Source organism: Vipera ursinii (genome assembly GCF_947247035.1).
Source record: "Vipera ursinii genome assembly, chromosome: 1".
NCBI classification, from domain to species: domain Eukaryota; kingdom Metazoa; phylum Chordata; class Lepidosauria; order Squamata; family Viperidae; genus Vipera; species Vipera ursinii.
This window is the reverse complement of record NC_139512.1, coordinates 117,045,416-117,064,384: the sequence shown is the minus strand read 5'-3', so window position 1 is coordinate 117,064,384 and position 18,969 is coordinate 117,045,416. Positions and strand designations below refer to the sequence as shown.

The following is an 18,969-nucleotide window of genomic DNA, read 5'->3' as shown; positions in this document are numbered from 1 at the left end:
GGTATTTGACTCATTGGTCTTTCAACAGTTTTTTTAAAAATCCATTTGAAGAACATGTATTTTCTTTTATATGTAATTTTTCAAGCACACAAAGCTTCTGTACGCAGCTTTCTCTAATTGGCATAGCCATTAATATAAATTCCTGAAGCACATTTTTTTAATACAGACTTCCGTGTTGTTATTCTTGAGATAAGCTTTTAAGATATATTTTTTCCTGGAATTAAAGGGTTGGGTTTTTTTTACCTCCAACCACACCCACTAGTAGTTTTCACCTGCAACTAGATTTTGTAAACCGGTATCCATAGAAATCTGTGAGAAGAATACAGTTAAAATGTGACCGCATTCAAAACAATTTCAGATAGCAAGTGGAAGACTTCATTTTAAATGATCCTGGTGTTTTAAAAAAATCCCAGTAATACAAATTCAGCACAGCAAGCAACAGGACTCGGAATCCTTTTTCTTATTCTGCCTATTTTTTTTCTCTCTCTGTTTTCCTGCCTACTCATCTAATATGGAAATTTCTTCTGGAGTTGGGGTGAAAAACTGGCATTGTGCCATGTGACTGGAGGTGGGTTACTATTAGACTTCCCAGTTCCATGATAGAGCTTCATGATACTCACCCAAAATAAAACAAGAAAGGCTAAAATACTAGTGCATCATTCTATTACACTCTTTGAGATGAAAAATTATTTTAAAGGATGCCCTCTAGCCTCAGGAATGTTATTTATCCCCAATTTAAATAAAAAAGAACTTTGTTTTAATTCAGCTTAGTTCTGGTTCTTGAAGATAATAAACAGCTGAGTGAACATTCAAAGGTCTCATTTAACACAAAACATCAGTTTAAATATTCTACAGAATCAGGACACAATTCTGGCCACTTTATTGAACTGAATTCATATTCACTGCACTCTACAGAGGAAACTGTTACCTTATAATATATGTGAAACATTCTTATTCATTGATCTTATCAGGGCATCCTTTACCTCCTTGTTCCTCAAACTGTAGATCAAGGGATTTAGCATAGGGATGAGGAAGGCATACAGTACAACCATAATTTTATGCTGACGTTCAGAATAGTTTGAACTGGGTTGCAAATAAACAAACAAACCTGTTCCATAAAACATGGTCACAACAACCAGATGGGAGAGGCAGGTAGAGATGGCCTTTTGCTGGCCTCCCAGTGAGTTAACCTTGAGCACCGTTGAAAAGATGCACATGTAGGAGATGAGGATAATTAGAAAATTTACCAAAATAATGGTTCCAGCATCAGTGAAACCATATATTTTAGGCACAAGGATGTCTGAGCATGAGAGCTTAAGGAGTGGTGGGAGATCACAGAAAAAATGATTGATTTCATTAGACTGGCAGAAGGACAAGGTCCCTATCAGGGTGGTATGAATAATGGAGTTCAGAAAGCCGGCTACAAAGGCTCCTCCTGCCATTCTGAGACATTGGGCATGCGACATGAGGGATGGGTACAGCAAGGGATTGCAGATGGCCACGTAACGGTCATATGCCATCAGCCCCAAAAGAATGCACTCAGTACTGGCAAGAGCAAGAAAGAAATACATTTGGATGAAGCATCCTGTGAAAGAAATGGTTTTCCTTCTTGACAGGAAAATTGCCAAAATCTTGGGGAGGGTGGTAGAAGAATAGCAAAAATCTATGAAAGCCAAGTTGCTGAGGAAAAAGTACATGGGAGTATGAAGCTGAGGGTCCATTCTGATCAGCAAAATCATGCCCAAGTTACCTAATATTGTGATAACATAGATCAGAAGGAAAAACGCGAAAAGAAGAACTTTCATTTCTGGTTGTTCTGCAAATTCAAGAAAGATGAATTCAGATACTGCTGTGTGATTTTCTCCAGACATCTCTGTGGCTGAATTTATCCTGTCTTCTTTATGATTATGGATCTCCATGCACATTAGATGTCAGAAGCAATAATGTTAAAAACTTAGCTGTGGAATAACTCAACTGTTTCTTTCATTTTGTAGAACAAATACTTTTATTCTTTTATTTCCTAAAAAAACATAAGGTAAAATAAATCTCATCTATGGTGTAAAGAGATTATGGATAAAAATCTACATACAGTACACTGTGACTATAGAATTTGACAATTTCATGTGAATGATAAAATGACAGAAAGTCCAAACAATTTGATGCAGCAAAGCTATTCAGTGAGTTGTATAATTGTGATGTCTATCCAACAAAGGATGCAAGAGCCAAAAGTATGTTTTTCTTTTCCTGCCGAAACTTTCAGAAAAACTAATTCCAGTGACACTGCAATAATTAAAGAAGCATTTCAAGGTAATTGAGTAGCAGTACAAGTTCATTGATGTGTTTCAATAAACCAGCAATAGCAATAGCCCAGTCCAATTGTCTGATTACATGACAGAAAAAAGGAAAAAAGTTTGCTTAGAACAGGCTGAAAATTAATATTGAGTTACGGAAATTATTTTTTTGCAGCTGTGTTTATCCCCAGGAAGAACATACTGTTTCTCTTAGCGCCAAGGTATATGAAATTCCTGCTAGTAAATGGCCACATTGGTTTATTTCTCAGTGCAGCAAGGAAATTTGGGATGCTTAGATGCATCTTTTAGACATCTGAGTTTATTGATCAATAGAACTGATATTTGATCATTTGTGAAGAACAGCTGAATGCACCAAAAGAGAACCAAAGAGGAGTTAAATTTGCTAGTGGTTTTTGTTTGTTTGTTTGTTTGTTTGTTTGCTTATTTTCAGTTACTTTCCAAAATAAGTAAACATCCCTCAAGTAATCCTCTGCTTCAGAACAGTACAGCCTCAGAGCAGCAGTACTGATAGCTTTAACTGCTGGATGTAGATGTGGTGAGACCCTAAGCTTCAGGAAGCTGTAGAGCAGACATGTCAAACACAAGGCCCGGGGGCCAGATCCGGCCCGCGAAGTGGTTTCATGTGGCCCGCGAAGCCATCCTGGAAACAGTGAGGGAACGGTCCCCACTGCCTTGGCCCTGGCCCAGAGACCCTCCTCCTGCCAGAGACCCTCAGATCTGTCCCACTCCTGCCCAGGCCCCCATAGGCACCCTTGATGCCAACGATGTAGAGCTGGCCACGCCCACCCAGTAGGCCATATGCACCCTAGCCACGCCCACCCAATAGGCCACGCCCACCCAGGCCATACCCACCCGGCCCCCTGAGGGCAACCACAATGCTGATGCGGCCCTCAATGAAATTGAGTTTGACACCCCTGCTGTAGAGGTTATAAATGCAAGTGCTAATAGAAGATAAGAGGGACAGTTTGGTACAGTGGTTAAGGCACGAGGCTACAAAAGGGGAGACCATGATTCTAGTCTTGCCTTAGGCACAAACTCAGCTGGGTGACTTAGAGCCAGTCACTCTCCCTCAGCCCTAGGAAGGAGGCAGGGGCAAACCACTTCTGAAATCTTAGCCAGAAAATTGCAGAGACCAGTCCACCAGAAGTCAAAATGGCTGTGAAGGCTCAACATAAAATAGCAAGACTGCTGCCAAGCTGGGGTGGAGAAGGACCTTCTTTGAATGAAAGTTGTAAATGCATGGAGAAGCAAAGCATAGCTGAATAAACTAATGAGAGTCATGAGAGCACCATACAGTAGAGGAGGGCTTAACTTACTTTCATATGTGAGACTGTAACAAATGTCCCTCACACCTCCCATACACACACACCTCAGGCTGTGAAGTCCTAACCTGTAGCTTGTTTAGTTTATGCCTGAATCTACGCAGGCATCTATGGAAAAAATAGAAAAAATTCAGGCCATTTTTCCTTCTATTGTTGCTTTACACTCTGCTGAACTCCAGAAGCATTCTAAAAGTAACTGTTTGCTGAGGGAAAGGATTTTCTTTTAAAGATTCATGAAGAATCCAGGTTTTTGCAAACATTCTTCCTCCCTATTGTGTAGTGGGTCCGACGCAAGGAAGAGACGCCAGCCGGTGTGTGAGTTCAGCTCTTTATTGGAGGGGGGTAGTGAACTGGGGAATGAGGGTTACCTGGCCTCCTTAAATACCTAGCCAGGTAGGCTAACAGCCAATGGGGTTGGCCCTAGGTTTCCCGCCGAAACTAGGTTTCCCGCCAAACATCGATCTCCTCTAGCGGAAATCAACCCCCGACCAGCGAGCCAAACCACACGTAGACGGTCCACCCGGCCACACAGGACACCTGCCTACCTGTCGGACTACGTGTGCAACTGACCTCCACACAGTTGCATTGTTTTTTTATTATTTTTTTTATTTTTTTTTATTTTTATTAAGTTTATTGTTTAAAAACATTGGACACAGTACCAGCGGGCTGACAAGCCTTCTTGTCTACAATGTTCATATATATATATATATATATATATATATATATATATATATATATATATATATATATATATATACATGTATATATTTATTTTTATTTATTTTAATCCCATTTATATCCCGCCCTTCTCCGAAGACTCAGAGCGGCTTACAATTTAAGCACAAACCAATGTGCTTAGCAATACACTTAAATACACTTAAATTACAAATCGGTGAAATAACACAATATTTAAAACAGTGAGCTAGTCTGTAAAACCTAATAGAGACCTTTCTTTTTATCTCTCCAAAGATACAATTTGTTCCAAATTCTATAGTAATCTGATTGATCTTTATTCTTTAATTCCAAAGTTACTTTGTCCATTTCTGCACAATCCCAAATTTTCCTAATAACCTCATTTTCTCCTGGGATCTCATTCTTTTTCCATTTTTGCGCAAATGACATTCTAGCTGCTGTGATAATATGGATCATCAAATATAGCACATCTTTAGGATATTTCTCTTTCGTAATTCCCAATAAGAAAAATTCTGGACTAAACTCAATATCTTGTTTTAGTATTTCTTTCAGCCAAATCCAAATCATTTTCCAAAATTTTTGTGTTTTACTGCAAGACCACCACGTATGGAAATATGTGCCTATCTCTTCAGAGCACTTCCAACATTTGGGAGATGCTGTTGTATACATTTTTGCTAAACGGGCTGGGGGAAGATGCCATCGATAAAACATTTTAAATAAATTTTCTTTATAAGATGAGGCCAGTGTTATTCTTTTATTTCTGTCCCATTATTGTTGACACAGTGTATATAGTTGTAGTTAGTTACAAGTTGTTATTGTTTGGTGGTTCTTCTCTAAGGGGGGAGGGGTGTTATGTATGCAGGCACCTGCATAGCAACAGCCACCAGGGGGCGTTGGCCTGAACGGTTTTGGCGGGAAACCCAGTTTCGGTGGGAAACCTAGGGCCAACCCCATTGGCTGTCCGCTTACCTGGCCGGGTATTTAAGGAGGCCAGGTAACCCTCATTCCCCAGTTCACTACCCCCCTCCAATAAAGAGCTGAACTCACACTCTGGCTGGCGTCTCTTCCTTGCGTTGGACCCACTACACAATAGGTTTATTAATGTAACTTTCTTGGATCAAATTCCATTTCACCAAATGCCTGGAGTTCATATATTTGTTTATTTTATTACATTCTACCTTTCCTCCCAAAAAGGCAGCTTAAATAGAGAAGCAGCCCTGAGAAGCTAATGGTGGTTCTGCATTTTGCTAAGTAAGAATTGCTATTAATTTAGATATTTGGGGCAGTTTTGCAAAAGAGTAGAACAGTCTCTTTCTATAATTGTTGCATGAGGACATGTCAAGACATAATTCCACTATTCTTTTGAGAATCACTATAATGCAGAATTTTTGTGGGGAGAAATGGGGAGAAGTACCTCTGTGTATGCAAGAAGAAGAAGAAGAAGAAGAAGAAGAAGAAGAAGAAGAAGAAGAAGAAGAAGAAGAAGAAGAAGAAGAAGAAGAAGAAGAAGAAGAAGAAGAAGAAGAAGAAGAAGAAGAAGAAATGATAATTCCCAATTCACAAATATACTACACTTTCATGCAGACATCCCCTATTCAAATATACATATGTACTGTATCTATAATCAAATTCATCATCCTCATCCCAAAATTGTGTTAATACCTCTTTGCATCACTTGCATATATTCAACTGATATAAAACAATCAGGCTGTATCACACAGATCATTTCCTGTATCTCCCTATTTTCTCTCCCACTTTCTCATTCTCAGGAATGTAACAAGAGTAATGATGAATTACTCACTCAAACAATTGTGCTCATAGACAACCTACCTGTATGAATAAGAGGTAACTCATGTGATAATATAAATGTCTCATAATATTTCCAGAAGCCCTTTCTTTCTGTGTCTCAAAGATTGTATTTGCACACTTAATCTATCATATGAACTTATCACAGTGCCTCTTCCAGAGCACAGCTGATGTTATTATGCTGAAGCAGCAAGTTAACAAAAGTGCTATTGCTTTCTTCCTTGGTTCCCTTAAATACCTTTCAGAAAAAAAATCTCCATAGGAGTTCAAAATTTATGATGTCTGGGGATAACGTGAATCACTGTCCCCTATCCCTGCAGAATTTAGTATTATTGAACAGCTTGAAAATGGTTTGTAAAAAGTTCGGATTTTTAATGGCCAGAAAGAGGCTATTTCTACAGGCCTCCCAGAAGGGACAGTTCAAATTCATCAGCTGAATATCATCGTATGATATTCAAAAGTTCCCTCCTTAGTTTCTTAATTGGTTACTCAAAGGATCATGATGAGTGGCTAACTATCTGCTCTAATTTTAGACTGATTGTCACTATTCAATGAATTAAGTGTTGTTATCTTCCAAATTGCAGTTGAAGGTTAAATGAAAAGCCATACCTTTATCTCCATAACTTTAAATGGGGATATTTTTAAAAATGAAGCAAGAAAATAATCCTTGAAATTAACTATTTCGTTATTCATGTTTATTTTCTTTACATGATCACCATCAGTGGCTACACAAGTCTGCCAATGATGGACACCTAACGGATCACCTAGCAGAGGTCTGTGCCCAGTGCAAGAATCAAGTGGTATTGCATTCCCAACAGATGGCAATTCAGGATGCCTTTAAAGAACTTTAGTGAGGGAGGCTCTACCATTTTCTGAGGTAGTAATAGGTAACCCTATTACTGAAAAGTTCTTAGGAATTTTTTCTTTAGGTCCATCTGAAATCTGCTTCCTTGCAATCTAAAAACATTGTTTCTTGTTCCATCATCGTGGACAGCTCTGAACAGTCCTGCGCCATTTTCAATATGATAATCCTTGAGATGCTAGAAAGGAGTATCTTTTCTTCATTGGGATTAGCAAACACAATACCTTCAACCATTCTCCATCACTTTTTCCTTTCATGATACTTTCTATTATAAAAGGCCATTAAATTTGTTTACCATTTTAATAATAAATTGCCATATTTTACAAATATGGACAATATTTACAGCATTTCACAGTTTCAAAGTATAATACAATGGTTACACAGTAAAATACAAACTGAGGAGCATACCTAGGTGGGTTGAAACATTCTCAGCGTAATTATTTCAAATGTGGAAATAGATTTCTATCCATTGTTCTCTTCAATGAATCCTTCACCTCCTTGTTTCTCAGACTGTAGATTAAGGGGTTAAGCATTGGGATGATAATGGCATAAAACAAAGAAACAATTTTATTCTGATCCTCTGAATAGTTTGAACTGGGTTGCAAGTATATAAAGAGACCTGTTCCATAAAATATGATTACAGCAATCAAATGAGAAATACAAGTAGAGAAGGCTTTTTGGCGGCCAACCACTGAATTCATCTTAAATATTGTAGACAGGATATGTATGTATGAGCTCAGTATTATCAGGAGAGAGCCCAGCATATTAATTCCAGCACAAACAAAAATAAGTATTTCAGTTAAAAAGGTTTTGGAACATGAGAGCTTGAGGAGTTGGGGAATTTCACAGAAGAAATGGTTTATTTCATTAGATTGGCAGAACGATAAAGTACCTACCAAACTAGTATGAATGATAGAGTTCAGGAAACCAGCTGTGAAGGCTCCCCCTGCCATTTTGAGACATTGGGCATGGGACATGAGGGAAGGATACAGCAAAGGATTGCAGATGGCCACATAACGGTCATATGCCATCAACCCAAAAAGAATGATCTCTGTACTTGAAAGAGCAACAAAGAAATAAATCTGGATGATGCATCCTGTGAAGGAAATGGTTTTCTTCTCTGCCAGAAAATTTTCCAAGGCCTTGGGGATAATATTGGAGGAATAACAAAAATCTATGAAAGCCAAGTTACTGAGAAAAAAGTACATGGGTGTATGAAGCTGAATGTCCATTTCAATCAGAAAAATCATGCCCAAATTAGTTACCACTGTGATAGAATAGATTAGTAAGAAAAATATAAAAATTGGAACTTTCAGTTTGTGGTTTTCTGGAAAGCCCAGGAGGATGAATTCAGACACTGCAGTGTAATTTTTAATAGACATCTCTGTTTCTGAATAATTCTTGTAATGTTCATGGAGAATAGATAGAATGGATCTTCGTGTATGTTCCAAAGTTACAATTAAACATTTTATTTAAAAAATAATAATAATGAAAACTAAATAAGAACAACACTCCATTCCAAATCCTACATCCTCAACAGATTCTTAAATATAATACTATTCAGGGGATTTTCTGCCAATAGATCCTAATTTGTCACTCTAGAGTGACAAATAATGCTCCACGAGTCTTTCTCAATCTGCAAATATAAAATCAATGTCATTGTAAAGTCAGGTGTATTTTAATAGTTTGCATATTTGTCAAATATTATTAAAGTTTGATAATCATAAGCTTTAGGTATATTTGTTTGTAATATGCAGCAATATGTTATTTTATGAATTTGTTTTTTCCCAATTTTTAATCCAGGTAGTTTAAAATGCAGTTATTAATAACACAAAGCAGTTTTAAGCAATATCTATTTCATAAGGAGATTCTAGCACAATTCTCATCATATTCAGTGAAAGTTTGGGCATGCATGATCACTTTATCTCCTTCTGGAAGATGTACTCAGGTGTCGGTATTATACGATATACTAGTAGGAATCACTTAAGCAGTCTTTCATGAAACAATGGGCTTTCATATTCCCCTTTTCCTTAGAAAAGATGATTAGCATTTACTTTGACTGTAGAACTGTCAGTGCTAATTATTGCTGGTAAATATTTCCAGATGTGGACACATTTATTTTGAATTTTGTAAAACTCATTTCATAAATGTTCCAATACCACCGATAATATTTTAAACTGGTGGGAATAGGGAAAGTCTGTCCCTTGCTCGTAGCCTTGGAAAAGATCCTAGACTATAAAAGGAAAAGGTTGGATCCAGAAACTTCCTTCCATCTGCCTATTGCATTATATGTATTATATGGCAGTGTGGATGCATCACTTATGCATCCACGAGAAGAGAATATACATACTGTAGTAATGCACACCAGTCATTGATTTCTCCTGAATAAAGAGGAATAGTATATTTCTGCCTTTTAGCATATATGTCTTACTACAGTATATGTTTTCTTCTACGTGAATTTTGGATTAGTAGAAAGGTGATTTCCCCCCTGGAAGCTATTTGAAAAGTCTAATTGCACAGGATAACTGCATTGGATAGGATTAGACAGCATTATTTGTGTCACAAAAAGAATAACAGCAGAAGCCATCTGTCTTTGTTTCTCTGTTTCTCTGTCTCTCTGTTTCTGTCCATTTTGATCCTATTCTAATCTCACAACATGCACGAAGGAACTTTTTTTGTATGTGTGGAATTGTCTATTAATTTCTATAAATGGAACAGTCCTGCAATGGGTTATGGAATTTTGAGAATATAGAACAGAATTGTAAAGAGCTCCCTTTTGCACAGTGACAAAAAGTTATGTTATAAATATATGTAGATTTTTCCAACATTGTTTATTTTGGCTGTTACAGTGAGCATGTACATGCACACACATACAACCCAAGTCACTACTCAAGTATCCCAGTCAAACAGCTGCTGGTAGTTTTTCTTCCTCCATATTTAGATATTGTGATCTAGTTTACACACTGTACATCCAGCATTCCTGTCTTAGCTACCTTTCATATTCTGAACATATGAATGAGCAAATGGAAAAAAAACAGAAATTTATCTAACCTATGATAATAGCACTTCCCACCTTTAGGACCAGGAAGAAACTAACTGGACAATGAGTTACCTGTTAGATAGCTCCAAATCCATTGTTTCATTGATGTTATGATGCCGGGTTAATCCCTTTTGGTAATACCTAACGTCCAGTGTTCCTAAAAGGTTTGGGTAAGCTTATTCATTTCTAGGTCCCATTCACTTTCTGAGACCAATCTGAGAATCATTTCTCCCTGCTATTAACAAGCACTTCAAATACTCTCAGTCAATATTCTCATGGGAGCACGCAATTTAAATTACTAATTTAACTTACTAACTTGGGAGATTTAATATTTAAAAATAAAGGAAAATAGTAGTTGTGAGGGTTTTTTCTCTCCCTCCTTTCCTCCTTCTCCCTCTCTTTTTAATTACATATGACAGGTTGTGTTTCTAATTATTACCCTTTTTATAGCTGTTATCCTATCTAGTTTAAGCCATATAATTGCATAACATTTGAAATATGTGAACTTTGACATTTGTATTTTTAATTATTACTACAATGATTAGGATATTTAATAAAAATGTTTAAATGACTGAATATCTGAGAAGCACAGTTTATTTCATTGCTTCCTTGATGGTGAAGTTCCAGATTATAGACTAAAAGCTTTATTTATACAGTATGTAGGTGTTTTTTTTCATTTCACTAGGGAATACATTTAAGTCTGACACAAATTCTCTTTTACTTTGCTCCATCTTGCAAAAAGAGTCTTCACAGTCTACATTTATATTTTACAAGACTCCAGCAAAATTTCAGTTAAGTTAAAGAAACATTAAATTCTTCAGGGGCTTAGTCATACTGACTGAGAATACACTGTTCTATAAGTTTAGGGGATCCTATACATCAGAGGTCAACAAGAATTGTGCCAATATTGCTGAACTAAGTCAAAAGCAGATAGGAATAGAAACATGGCTGTTTGAAAGGGTGGCATTTCAAATACATTAAAGTCAACCTTCAAGGACATCTCCTCCATATTCTTCGCAGCCCCTCAAACCTTTGGTTAACTATCCTGTCCATTTATTGTGCAAAGAAAAAGATTTATTTGCACTGTTTTTGCTGAGATTGCACTAGTTGGTTCCATTGGCACCATGAAGAACGGCATCTGCTTCTTGTTCTTCTAAGAGCGTCCTTCACTTCGTTGTTCCTCATGCTGTAAATTAGTGGGTAAGCATGGGGATTGTAACTAAGTACAACACAGAAACCACCTTGTCCTGATCTGGGGAATAGCTTGAGCTTGGACGTGAATACATGAAAAGGGCACTTCCAAGTGGGTGGCCAAGTGGGAAGCACTTGTGGAGCACTTGTAACGGTGGCCAAGTGGGAAGCACAAGTGGAGAACACTTTGCACCTGCCTTCAGTAGTATGGATACTCAGCACAGTGGTGAGGACAGACAAATAGGATGCTAGAATGACTGCGGTGGCGATCAAGATGTTGAATCCAACCACAGCAAAAAGAAGTCTCTCATTGAAATGAGTGTCTGAGCAGGCTAGGTTTAGGAGTGGAGGCCTACTGCAGAAAAAGTGGTTGATCTTATGAAAATGGCAGAATGGGAGACGAAATATAGAGAGAGTATGTATAGCGGAGCTCATCACACCTATGACATATGCCCCGGCCAGTAACCTCTCACAAACATTCTGTGACATGACAACTGTGTAAAGCGGAAGCTTGCAAACTGCAACATAACGGTCATAGGCCATGGCAGCCAGTAGGTAGCCCTCAGTGGTAGCACAAGCTGCAAAGAAGAATAACTGAGTGGTGCATCCAGCAAACGAAATTGTCTTTCTGCCCGCTAAGAAATTCACCAGAATCTTGGAAACAATTGTAGATGAATAGCACATGTCTAAAAGAGAAAGATGACTCAGGAAGAAGTACATAGGTGTCTGGAGTCGTGAATCAATCCTGATTAATACAATCATGCCAAGATTTCCAACAATGGTAAAAATATAAACAGCTGAGAAAAACAAAAATGACAACATTTGAAATGTATACTGATCTGTAAAGCCCACAAGAATAAAATCACTTCCCATAGAGCCATTTCCTTCAGACTTTTCTTTGATGAAAGGTTTGCTTGCCAGTCTTTAATTTCATCAGATGGACACCACTGAAACTGGAGAGAAGCACATTCTTTAAAATAGGAAATATTTAAAAATAACAGGCTATAAGCTATTTTACCAGTCACTTGCATTGTCATTCTAACACAAAATTTCTCTCCTTTTCATGTAGCCTACCCTCTGCCACATCTAGTTATATATTCAAGGTCAGAATTTCAGATGTTTGTTTCCTAAACACTCATTCATGTTCCTGATACATACTGTAATCAATTATTTTCCTCTTTCAGCCCTCTTTTATATCCTTGCAACATGTTTTTAATAAATCTCTTCCCCCAATCTAATTTAAATTTCTGCCCTGCTATTTAAAGCCAGGGATATTTTTTTTAGTTGTATGTTTCAAAAGATGCACATATCATTATAACTATTTATATCTAGTACTGATACTGAAATAAAAGAAAGCGCTTTCATTCACACAAAATACACTCTCCAGTTTTCAGTTACTTCTCCTCTTCATTGGTGTCCTTCTCCTTTTGGAAAGTCGCTCCAGCATGAAATATGGTGCAAAATTATATAGCAGGCAGGGGGAAAGGTTGACTATTAGATGCCTTCTCTTGCATAAGAAACAACCCTTTCTGAATGGGCAAAGCCATAACCCAGTGCAACTGATTAATGGAGGAAATAGTATCACATGCCCCAGACAAAAAAGCGAAAGTACCTTGGAAAAGTAATGAATGGATAGAATATGTCTTCTCATTTTAACTCCACTAAGAAATCCTGCTTCTTGCTGTTGTATACTTGTTTATCTGGAACTATGAATCGTTGCAAATAATTTATTCTTCCCCCAAGCGCTTCTGAATAGTGATCTCACTCACTCTTGGGACACAGGAATAATGGTTAATTTTGAACTTGCTTATATCTTGCTTCAAATGGTTTCTACTTGTGATTAACTATGTGCTGAAGGGAGCCTTGGAGGATTCCTTTAGGAAAATCACTATGAAATTATTTAGAGGTTCATTCATTTATTACCCCTTCATTTATGCATCTTATTAGGGACCTTATGTCCTGCTTGTGACACCAAATTGTCAGTTTATATCTGTCACTAAAGGTAAAGGTTCCCCCACACATTGTACTAGTCGTTTCCGACTCTAGGGGCCGGTGCTCATCTCCGTTTCAAAGCTGAAAAGCCGGCGCTTGTCCGAGGACATCTCCGTGGTTATGTGGCCGGCATGACTAGACGCCAAAGGCTCACGGAACGCTGTTACCTTCCCACCATAGTGCTCCCTATTTTTCTACTTGCATTTTTACGTGCTTTCGAACTGCTAGGTTGGCAGAAGCTGGGCCGAGTAACAGGCGCTCACTCTGTTACGCGGCACTCGGGATTCGACCCACCAAACTGCTGACCTTCTGATTGACAAGCTCAGCATCCTAACCCACTGAGCCACCACGTCCCTGTCACTACATGGTGCAAAATAAAGATTCCTTAATGTTGATTAATCAATTTTAGATTAGAAATCTATAGCTTAGGAGTGGACAAGCTTAAGTACCAAAGTGCCAAACCGGCCATATTTTTTGTGGTGTGTCAAGAGTTCTACTGTGTGTCATGCAATAAAATCACTGTGGACAGGTCCTTTTGGCAAATGTGAAAAAAAGGAGAAACCACCCTTTAAAATAGTCAATAAAGTCCAACATTTTCTAATACGGTTAGTAGCAGTATTGTCAGCACTATGATGGAAAGGCTATTAAGGACCTCTGTGGCCTTTCAGATGGTCTTCAGCAGATGATAGGATATGGTTGAAGGGCTTTTACACCAAAACAGAAGTAAACATGGTGCCAGTCTGTGATGGTGAAGCTAGGACCAGGACTCAAAGCTGAAGACTATGGCCGTGCAGCTGAAGGTGCTTTAAAACCAATAATTGCTTTGGCTAGCCTTGAACTAGCTAATTTAGGAAATGATGTTTCCTCTCCCATTAATTTTATTCTTACCCTATAGGATCATTCTTTCTATTTTTTAAAAAAAACCTTTAAAAATCTCACTTGTTCATCAAGAGAACTTCTTTGATATGGTATGGCTATTTTCTTCTGAATCACTTAACTGTTATCCCATTAGTTAATGGGATTTTCAGAATGGGGCAGTCCATTTACATAAACACACTTTCTTTGGCTTTGGTAATAAATTGGAGTATATTAAGCTTGGAAGTGTTTGTGGGCTACAGGTGACGTATCTCTTTCAAACAGGCCAATTTCAGGAAATATATTTTTAAAAGGTTGTGTCGAACCACAAAGAGAAGATCGTTGAGTGATGTCAGCCATGCAATCAAACAAAGAAATAAAGCAAGCTATTGAGAGAACTTTAGGTATAAGGGCCAAAGTGTTGGACTTGGACTGGGAAGACCCAAGTAGTCATCCTCAGACATGGATTACTACTGTTTATTGGTTTGGGGCCAATCGTTATTATTCAACCAACACTAACACATACAGTTTTGGGAAAATGAAGGAGAATGAGTACTCTGTACACTGCCTTATTCTCCTAGAGAAAGAAGCAAAGGTAATGATTTCTTCAAATCAGGTTTTTCCTGATGTTTTCATAAACAGTCTTTGTGGGGTGTGGTGGGATTTTCTTGAAGAACGTCAACACTATGAAACTTGTTTGCTATTGCCTTTCTTCAAGATGTTTTTCAACTTCCCAATCTAGTTATCAAGCATGGAATTTTGCAGTGTTGTCAGGGGTCTCCTATTCAAGGGTCTGACCCTGTTCAATTTTTTTCAGTCTTGGCCCAGGACAGCTAAGTGTTACTGCTGCTACCTTCTGAGAACAGGAGAAAAGGTGGGATATTAATCTAATGTGGCTACAGATACAGATGTAGATGTAAGAAGTTTCAAGGGCTTTTAAAATTTATTGATGAGATAGGCATTGGTAATTTTTTTAGACAAACATATGCAAATATTCCTGTGCTACAGAAACCTTTTCAGTTCAGTCTCCTTATTCCCCTCCCCAGTTTTGAGGAAGAGATTCCATATGAATATAACTAGTATAAGGTAAAGGTAAAGGTTCCCCCACACATGCATGCTAGTCGTTTCCAACTCTAGGGGCCGGTGCTCATCTCCGTTTCAAAGCTGAAGAGCCAGCGCTTGTCCGAGGATGTCTCCGTGGTCATGTGGCCGGCATGACTAGACGCCAAACGCACACGGAACACTGTTACCTTCCCACCATAGTGGTCCCTATTTTTCTACTTGCATTTTTTTTATGTGCTTTCGAACTGCCAGGTTGGCAGAAGCTGGGATGAGTAACAGGCACTCACTCTGTTACGGCACTCGGGATTCAACCCGCCAAACTGCTGACCTTCTGATTGACAAGCTCAGCATCCTAACCCACTGAGCCAGCTATAACCTAGTATAGGTTATGTCTAAAAATTGATCTGAACAATTCACAATCTATTAATAAGTACACATCATATAAGGATCACTGAGCAATTAAGCTAGAACGCTTCCGAGGGATGTTGATGAAGATTCTCAGTCATCCAGGTAAAGCTGTCTAAAAGTTGAATAATAGCAACTAGACTTATTTTCTTATTAGAGACATTTTACTGCTCATCCAAGCAGCTTCCTCAGTCAGAGCAAGTTAGTTAGACAGACCCAAAGGTGCTATTTCAAAAGGCAACTGGACGGTCTTGTTTTTTCCTTGAAGAGAAATGTTTTCAAGGGAAAAAAAGCAAGAAAGTCCAGTTGCTTTTTGAAAAAGCACCTTTGGGTAACCATGATCTGGATGACTGAGAATCTCCATAGACATTTAGTTAGACAGACACGTTGGAATGTACCAACTCCTCCAGCACCAACCTCAGGGGTTTCCTCCCTGAAGAAGGAGTTGGTACATTCCAATGACTCCTGGCCTAACTAACTTGCTCTGGCTGATGAAGCTGCTTGGACAAGGAGCAAAATGTCTCAAACCAACAAGAAAACAAGTCCAGCTGCCATGACTCAACCTTCAGACTTCAAAAGGATATGTATAGGGTTGCTGTGATCTCTCTTTTACCAGATAAAAGAATAGCTGGGCTCAGACCTCTGGATGTTGAAGCTTGGAAAAGAAAGCTGGTGCCTGGCTGGACACCAGGTGACAAAGCTATGCAAAAGCAAAAACATGCATCTTTTACAGAAATCTTTCACTGCTGTTGATATTTCTTGAGGAGTCCCTTCTCTTGAGGGGACAAATTTAAAGTACTCCAGAGATCATATCCCAAAGGGCACAGAGATGATAGAAAATGAGCCCCTCATGCATTCAAGTGGCATTTGCTTTGAGGTCAAGGAAGAGGAGTTTGTTGCCATTGGCTGGGCAACTCCAGGTGCCTAGTGTTGCTCTGTTGCTTTCCATTGTCAGATAACACCTGGCAAGATCTGGAATAAAATTAAATTTAGCCCAATCTAACTTAAAGTTAGAAGCTGTGCAGAGCAATGCTTAGGACCCTCTTGACAAATTGGAACCTATTTACTTTCGAATTCAAAAGGACCCCTTCAGTCTGAGCCCCATGAAAACCAGAAAGCTGTCCGTACAGTTAAGTGTTGGTTCTAATAACTTGAGTAGGGGCTTTCAACTTTGTTTCACATTTCATGGTAAGTTGAAGATGACTGCTACAGGTTGCAACCTGAGCGTGTTTATATTTATCCATTTATACTGTGATCCAGATATGGAAGGTACATGAGCTGCAACAGAAAGAGACCTAGTAAAATATGTGGGGAAAAAATGCCTACCAAATTGTTTCTTTTGGGGTGCAGAATAGAGGAACGATCATTAGTGTCCTACTTTCCATCAGTATTCTGTTAGTACTGTGGACATAAGGGATTAAAGCTGAATAACCAAAGGGAAAGCTCCTTTTTGGACTATCCATGCTAATTACTTACAATATAATTTCCAGTAGTTCCATAGCTCTGGACAATTCTGGCACTTTCGATAGATACAGATAATATAAATTTATACCTGTTCGTGTCTCCCCTCCCTCCCTGCTTTTGCCTCCTTGTTATCCACTTTGCCAGTTAAAGGTTTCTGATGTCTGTTGATGTTTCATAACAAAAGCCAAGCTATATTTTTGTTAGCTGTACTGAGGGATTTGTGTGCTTTCTCTCATCTGAGTGTAGAGATTGACTGGGAGTGTGCTGGGTGCAAACTAAGCTGGAAATTATTCACAGTAATTTTCTAACAGCTCTAAGTTGGGACGTTTGTTTAAGACTTCAACTGTTCTCACTGCCTGTGAAATTCAAGCATTTCCAACCTTCATAGAAATATTGACTAATGTGAGACTACTTCCCCATAATGGCTGGTGCTGGTGGAACTTTCTTAGACAGCCCACCATCCAAACAGCAGTGGAATTCTGTTTGGCTGATGTCTTGATTTTATAGCTGATGAGAGATGCATGTATAAAGTGAGCAGAAAAAACACCCTAAGCAGACTGTTGATACCAACATACATACATACATACATACATACATACATACATACATACATACATACATACATACATACATGGATTTAATAGGTTATAGAGAAATAACTGCAACTGGAATTGCGATATTATGAACGGTTTCACTTGAAATCTCTTTTCAAATGCTTTGATAGGTTTTAGTAAGTGACTGGTTGGCATTCACAAGCTGATTTTTTTTAAAAAAAAATGTTGATAAACACTCTTTTATTGCTGTTCTCTTTATTTTCCTTTTTCTCTCTCCTTTCCCCTCCCCCAAAGGAATAACATTCACAGGTGAAAAAAGAAATTACTCTTTGAAGAACAAAATATAATGCAGAAATAAATCTAGCTGGTTTCTAAGTTAAATATCTCTTCATATTGTATCAAATGTGATAGTTTCCATTTCATCGTCTGAAGAGAATGGAGAAAGGAAATTACACACTGGTGACCCAATTCTTTCTTTTGGGTTTCTCAGACCACCCAGAGGATCTGCAGGTCATTCTCTTTCTGATATTTCTTGTGATCTACATTATGACTGTGGTGGGAAATCTCGGAATCATCCTGTTAATAAAGGTTGAATCTCGTCTCCATACCCCAATGTACTTCTTCCTCAGCCACCTATCTTTGATTGACATTTGTTATTCTTCATCTATAACGCCCAAATTGTTGACGGGCACTGCCTCTGCAATAAAAAGCATTTCTTTTTTTTGCCTGTGCAGTTCAGATGTACCTGTTCATCATGTTTGTTGTTGCTGAATCGTTTCTCTTGGCTGCAATGGCATATGACCGGTATGTGGCCGTTTGTAATCCTTTGTTGTACACTGTGATTATGTCCAGAAATGTTTGCTTTTTTCTAGTGCTTAGTTCTTATCTTTGGGGCATTATTTGTGCTCTAGTTCATACAATCTCTGCTTTTCGGCTACCATTCTGTGGAAATATCATCAACCACTTCTTTTGCGATGTTGTACCAATGTTAATCCTTTCTTGTTCAGACACCCAGCTCAATAAGACACTGCTTTTCATTTTTGCTACCTTTGTGGAAAGTAGCACCATCATCATTATTCTCATGTCCTACATTTTAATTATTGTGTGTGTTTCAAGGATTCACTCCAGCAAGGGAAAATACAAGGCTTTCTCCACTTGTGCCTCCCACTTCACAGCAATCTCAATCTTCCATGTGACAATTCTCCTAATATACTGCCAGCCTAATGTAAGTCATGGAAAGGATTCAAACAGAATTACCTCTGTCTTCTACACAATGGTGATCCCCATGCTGAACCCTCTGATTTATAGTCTGAGGAACAAGGAAGTGAAAGGAGCTTTTCAAAACCTGGTGAGGAAAAAAAAATTCTCCATCAACCTGCTGAATAGACTATCTCATGTACTGCCAGGGTAA

The 18,969-nt window shown here is 38.3% G+C and overlaps 3 protein-coding genes across 3 annotated transcripts; 1 reads left to right on the top strand and 2 right to left on the bottom strand.

The window, feature by feature from the left end:
• Window positions 1–929: 929 nt before the first annotated feature.
• On the bottom strand, window positions 930–1,919 carry LOC310640522 (olfactory receptor 5F1-like; the record flags this gene model as incomplete). The annotated part of the gene is made up of 1 exon (XM_083362822.1): window positions 930–1,919. One exon carries the CDS (start codon window positions 1,917–1,919, stop codon window positions 930–932), a length of 990 nt encoding a protein of 329 aa, XP_083218948.1.
• Window positions 1,920–7,432: 5,513 nt separating this feature from the next.
• LOC310640443 (olfactory receptor 5F1-like) lies at window positions 7,433–11,988 on the bottom strand (the record flags this gene model as incomplete). Its single annotated transcript, XM_083362710.1, has 2 exons — window positions 7,433–8,352; window positions 11,667–11,988. The coding sequence occupies 2 exons, from the start codon at window positions 11,986–11,988 to the stop codon at window positions 7,433–7,435; spliced, it is 1,242 nt and encodes a 413-aa protein (XP_083218836.1).
• A 6,005-nt stretch (window positions 11,989–17,993) lies between these two features.
• On the top strand, window positions 17,994–18,969 carry LOC310640371 (olfactory receptor 5D18-like; the record flags this gene model as incomplete). The annotated part of the gene is given in 2 exon segments (XM_083362582.1): window positions 17,994–18,275; window positions 18,277–18,969. Coding segments are annotated over 2 exon segments (975 nt in total).